Consider the following 6,442-nt stretch of genomic DNA (forward strand, 5'->3'; position numbering starts at 1 on the left):
AATTGAAATCACTCTTTCTTTGCAGATGGAAGTCCACCTTTACGAACTGATTTCCCACGTCCAGACATGGTTGTAAGCTGTCTCTCAGATGGCGTACAGGTTGAGATCCACATTACAGAACAGGGCTTCAATGGTGTCCTGTATGTTAAAGGACACAGCAAGGATGAACAATGCCGCCGTGTGGTCACACTGACTCCAGATGCTGTCCCAAGAGTTGAGACTTTCAAGGTCAACTTTGGAAGCTGTGGTCTCATACATGTCAATGTGAGTGTTCATTGATGTTACTTATTTAAAATAATCATTTTAAGAATATGTACTCATTTTGGTAATGGTTCATATGTAAGTTATTTCATTAGTGCTTAATTTTTTCTATTCATGATCTCTTTTCTTGCCTTTCTTGTTGGAAGTGACCAAAAAAGAACCTGCTTTAATGTTCAAACCTATGAAGTTTCTTTTTTATATTTTACTAGTTCTAAATCATTTTCATTCTTCATGGCCTTTCTCTAAATTATCTTCAGATAACTTGGGATACTTAGGATTTGTTAAATCATGTCTTTCACATTGAATATCTGGAATTTGGATGCCAAATAGAACACCTTCAGATTTTTTATACTTGTATGGTTTTTCATTGTTTATTGAAAACTTGAAGCATTGAAGTTTGGTGTGTGAAGCACTGGTCTACTGACCAGAGGACTCAGATTCTATTCTGAGAGATACCTCTGGGCACCCACAGCTTTGTACAAACTGCATGATTTTTTGGGTGCTAAATATTCCTAGGAAACTACAGGCAGTACAGGAAAAGGAACTGGTACCTCTAATCTAATGGGTTACTTTCATGCACTATTGTGTTTGGTACTTGGCAGCCTCTTATTCACTTATGAAAGCAACCTTTGTGTTAATTACTGTGGCTTAGTATGTTGAAAAAGTATGAGATCAATTCGTCTCTAGACTTAAGATCAACAAATCAAACCAACTCTGGAATCATTAACTCATTAGATCAGCACTATAAGCAAGTGGACTAAGTTAGGCAAGGATAGTGAGGCTGATAAATGTATTTTTTCAATGGTTGTTACAAGTTTAAGTGTTACCTTGTAAACAGGCCTAAAATGCATTATTTACTCCTAACAGGGACAAGCAAGCTTCATCCTTGTGATACAGAAACATCCTAAGCTTGTGACTTACAAAGCTCAGGCCTACCACATTAAATGTGTCTACACGACTGGAGAGAAGAATGTGACCCTTGGATTCAATGTTTCCATGTTAACAACAGCTGGAACAATTGCTAACACTGGACCACCTCCTACTTGCACAATGAAAATCGTGACCAAGCAAGGGCAAGAAATAGACTCAGCTGAAATTGGAGATGACTTGGTGCTGAAGGTGGATGTGCAACCAGCCAGTGAGTATTGCAACTTTTTATAATTTATATTATTTAGATTTTTCCTATATTTAATGATGACATTTTGCATAGTTTATCCAGCAGAACATTAGAATTATAACATTATGAATTTTAATAGCAATTTAACAGTTCCAAAAAAATCAAAAGATAGATTTCCAGGAAATAGTTAAGTTCATACCTTAATAATTACATGTATTTATACTGAAATTTTCCATTATTACTAAATACTTTTACTTCAATCAGTAAAATATTCAGCTGCTAATCTGAATGTAATAAGTCCATTCATTAATATGTTAATCATTCGTTATTATTTATTACAGGTATATATGGAGGATTTGCCAGAACGTGTATAGCCAAGACAATGGAAGATAACATAGAGAATGAGTATTTGGTGACAGATGAGAATGGTTGTGCTACCGATCCAACCATATTTGGCGAATGGGCCTTTGAACCCGAGGAGCAGTCGCTAATAGCCACCTTCAATGCCTTCAAATTCCCATCCAGTGACAACATTCGCTTCCAATGCAACATTAGGGTTTGCTTCGGCAGGTGCCAGCCTGTAAGTTCAAGTTCATCTTATTATTCTATCGAGGATTTAAGTACTGTGAAGTCTATTTTCATATAATAATTGCATGATTGTAAATTGAGCTTTACTGGCTGGAGTCCTTATTCTCTCCCCTTCAAAAGTATTCAGTTAAGAAGATCGTCAAGGCATCTAGCCATCACCCAAGATATGTATCATAACTTGACTGAAGATGATTTTATCGTTGACTAAGTTGTGGCTTTTATTTTTATTTTGTTTCCCATCAATTTAGCTGATTAAATCATCCCAAAGAAGTAGTAGTCTAGTATAGGATATCACACTAATAAAATCCTTTACATTTACTTGAAGTTTTTTTGGTGGTTAGGAAAAATCCTTCAAAAATTTAATTATGTTGAGAACATATAATGCCCTATGAACAATGCATGGTGAATGTTATATGCAACAATACTACAGGTATCTTAAATACAAACTAATATGTACTACCTACTCAAATATGTAAGCAGTGTTTACAGTAAAAACTGTGTACACAGATTGTCAGGGTAAAGAATGGCCTATATATGATATTTAATCTCAATGAAAGTATTCATCAAAAACTGTGTATACACCAATACAATTTCTTATAGTCAATGAATATTTATGGGGTTATGTTCTCCCTGATGATTAGAAATTAATTGTGTGGATTCCCAGAACTTGTAAATGCATATCTATTGTGAAACAAGATTGTTTTCCAATTAATTAAATTATGATTCAGTTTGTTATATAATTCATGTCTGATTATAATTCCCTGTTGTAGATTGAATTTGTCAATCAATAAAATTGCCCTCTTCATAATCAAGTTGGCTGAATATTTTAGTCCTCCCCAATTTTAGGTGGAATTAAATTATAAAATAAAGAGAACCATGTGTGTCCACTTCTAAAAAGAGAACATTTAATGAGTGGTAATTTGAATTTTTTTAAACCATATAGGTCAACTGCCGGGGTTATGATGCCTTTGGAAGAAGGAAGAGAGAAGCAATTGAGGATGTACCAAGAGTGGGCAAGAATACCACAGAGGTTGATATTCTGGAATCAAGTTATGAGGGACAATTGAGAGAAGAGATTACCATCCAGTCAAATGCCATCCTCACTTTCGAGAGGAGGGAGGAGAGACTCATTGACCCAACGGAAGGTAAGTATCTGTGAACAAAATCCGTCACACTTTTTTAATTCATGCCCCAGTTTTATTTCTTCAAAGTTTCCCTTTATCATTATAAATTTTTGGTACTATTGCCAAAAACTGCAAATAAGGAAGAGATGGTGTTTTCGGAATATCTAGAGTGAGGCTCACTAATTTTAAGACGGGGAAGCCCTAATTCTTGTGTTGTATTTTCACTATAATAATGACAATCCCTAACCAAGGAGCATGAAAATAAATTTATTTAATTAAAATTATCCATGACAGTATAAACTGTAAAAACTTTTAATTTATTGTGGAAAGACCTTTTTTAGATGATCTGAACTGGAATGTAACTCTTTTAACTCCTTGGAAACAATGCAAGTTACTTACTCCACTCAGATTTTAATGAAAATTTGTGCTTCATGTGTTCATACCATTGGAAATTTTGTTCTTCTTGCATAGCTGTAATTCTTTTAAATAATTAAAAATAAACCAGGGTAAAAAACAGTGGCACTTTAATTTTATCAATGGTTAAAAGTTCAAATTTCATTGTGATTATATTAAATTTTAAATGATACCGCTGTTTGATCTTTGATGTGGTCTTTGTTCAGAATATCAATTAACTCGTTTTAAGCTCTCTTCTATTTTTTTAATGATAGGTGTACCATTCTACCTCTGGTTTGATTCTAACATATCCTATTCTTCTTTTCCCTCATCACCAGCTCCAAGCATGACAGAACAAGAAGACATATGTGTCTCCATGATTGGTTTTATAATTGCTCTAGTCATCACGGCATTGCTTGCACTTGTTGCTATAGCTGTGGCAGTGTCCTGCTGGCTAATGGCTTACAGGCGTCGGCCGAAGATTGCCGGTCCCCTGCCCCACCCACCAGAGTTCCCCAACCCACTTTTCACAACACCAGAGCCCGTAGCGGAACCATCCCCTGACTACCTCTCATGAAAGACTTAAATAATGATGTGATGAGACTACCGAAATAATCCCACATTGGCACCATCCACAATGGGAACAAGCCACCCAGTCAAGACAACGCTCCTGACCTCATAATACTGCCAATAGTTCAGTCCTGGATCATCAGAGGAGGCAAATTAGGCACCAAAATTTTTTGTTGCCTCCTTCCTTGTTGTGGTTATTTTTTTTGACATCTGCAACAAAATGAAAAAGAAACCTCGGGTGCTGAATAATAATGCAAATTGCTTGACATCCATTAGTGAATATTTTCAATGCAGGTATGTGGATGGTGCCTCTTCTTTTTATTTCCTCATTTTGTCAAAGGACTGAGAATAAAATGTAGCACAAACACTTGTCGGAGATGTGTTGTGTCTTTAATTGTGATTTATTTAGGCAGAGTAGAAGGACGAGTTGTGTAATGGCAGAAGTTGCTGTCATCAAATAGTGTTGTTGTGCGAATACATGTGATGTGTGAAAATGGGAATTAGACTTGAGAGGGGGCTTTGGAAAAGAGGGAGAGAGAGAGTGAGAGAGAGACAGTAGAGGATGGAAGTAGGATGTACGGTTGTCCTCAGGAAAGTCTGCTTCACATTTTCTCCATAATATCATCTCCTCCGGTGGTTCAAAGATCATTTAGTTGGTGGCTGTCATCAGTGTCTATCATCTATGCCTCAAGAATTACTACCTTGGTGAGAAACAACCAAGACAAAAGAGATAGATTCCCCTAGATTCGCCTAATTTGGCATTTTCCCAGTGGGTTACAGCAGAGTTTTTCTTGTAGTCAGGGATTGTTGGATCTTTTATAGAAATGAATGCTCATTTAGAGCCATGGGAGGATTTGATAGTTTGTATGTTATGTTAACGTTTTAAAGTATATGATGTATAACTGTTGTAATATTTTCTACTCCGTATCCCCCTGTGATGTTTTGAAAGATGAATCATGGATGAATTTATGTGAATGTATTGTGATGAAGTTTGACTTCATGCATGCACACCCATGTTTTTAAACATGTATACAAACCCTTATTAAACAGCTAGAAGGATTTGCTTAGATCAGATTGCATAATTGTTACTGGTCTTATTCTTTTAAATGAATCCCTTTAATTGTCTTTCATGACATGAATTTTGTACATTAAAAAAAACGGTGCAGAGATAAAGACTATTCTCTAGTTGGTAGAGGTGTTGCAGGTAACAACACACTATAAATGATTGTTTTACATTAAAATGGCCAAAAAGGTGCAATTATTTTTAGTTATTTTGTGTGTGTGTGTGCAAGCCAAAGTCCTTCAAGGTCAATTTTTTGTAAATTGTACAATATTTATTCAGTTAGCTGAGTTTATTACTAAGAAATTTAGTGGCTTCTGAAGGACACGACTGCTCTCTTTTCATTGTACTAGGGGGATTTAGCATGAAATTCCTTTTCTGATGACATGATTATTTTGAGGGATATACCCTCCAATATCTTTACTCTGTTATATTCAAAGCAAGGTCCACTGCCTTCAAGATAAGGTGCTTTTATATTACTAGTTACCATGGATAAGTCAAGAGTTCCTAACTGAAATATATTTTGGATTCATGTCACTCACATAATTGGATTCCCATGGTAATAGTACTTTTTTGTCATTAAAATCCCTAACAAAAATATCTCTTTATTAATTTATATGGCTATGGTTAGCTTACATCCCCACTAAAAATTATGTTCTTTGTTTGGTTTTGTATATCTGAAAATGATTAATATTATAAAGCATTCACTTTGTGTGGTTGTAAATCTCAACTAAATCTGTTGTAAATTGTCTAACTACTTTTATTAAGGCATACAAGGAGTGTGTCTAGTTGTTCAATTCTTATTGAGGAATTTGTCATTCTTCAGTCAAGCTTATGCAAATTAATTTTGATGCTGTTTAGACCTCTCTTGTACTATGCCAAATCTCTCAATATTGCTGTCAATGATAAATGGATCATATTTTAATATTGACATAATTCTCTCAAATTTAAAAAGCTTAATAAATTTTCTTACATAATAAAATTGTCTTTTATTAGCAAAGGTAAACATTTATGTGACTACAGTCACATCAGAGTATATGATGTAAATTAAAACCACAGCAATACATTGAGCCTGTCTGGATCATGTTCTAGGTTTTGGATGGAGAATTAGTTCTAAGCAAAATGGCATTCCTGTCTATTATGAACAAATGGATCTGGCTGAAGTTAATTAATTAGGAGTGTTAGGTTTCAAATTGTGAAATAATTAGACTCAATATACATAATATTAGAATAAATTTCAGAAAATATTTGCTAAAAATTCTGTCAAATCAGTATGGGATTTATAACAAATCTGCTGAGTATAACGTACATGTATTCTCTGATCCAGGA

The 6,442-nt window shown here is 34.8% G+C and overlaps 1 protein-coding gene across 1 annotated transcript in view; it reads left to right on the forward strand.

Moving 5' to 3' along the window:
* dpy (fibrillin-like protein dumpy) overlaps positions 1-6,066 on the forward strand; it is a 463,637-nt gene extending 457,571 nt beyond the window's left edge. Inside the window, 5 exon segments of the mRNA XM_071590673.1 lie at positions 33-264; positions 1,129-1,399; positions 1,720-1,958; positions 2,910-3,111; positions 3,822-6,066. Of these exon segments, the coding sequence (XP_071446774.1) occupies positions 33-264; positions 1,129-1,399; positions 1,720-1,958; positions 2,910-3,111; positions 3,822-4,060 (1,183 nt within the window). The 3' untranslated portion in view covers positions 4,061-6,066.
* The last annotated feature ends 376 nt before the right edge of the window (positions 6,067-6,442 follow it).

The sequence above is a fragment of the Hetaerina americana genome, unplaced genomic scaffold (genome assembly GCF_022747635.1).
Source record: "Hetaerina americana unplaced genomic scaffold, ioHetAmer1.1.p SCAF_4, whole genome shotgun sequence".
Classification (NCBI taxonomy): Eukaryota; Metazoa; Arthropoda; class Insecta; order Odonata; family Calopterygidae; genus Hetaerina; species Hetaerina americana.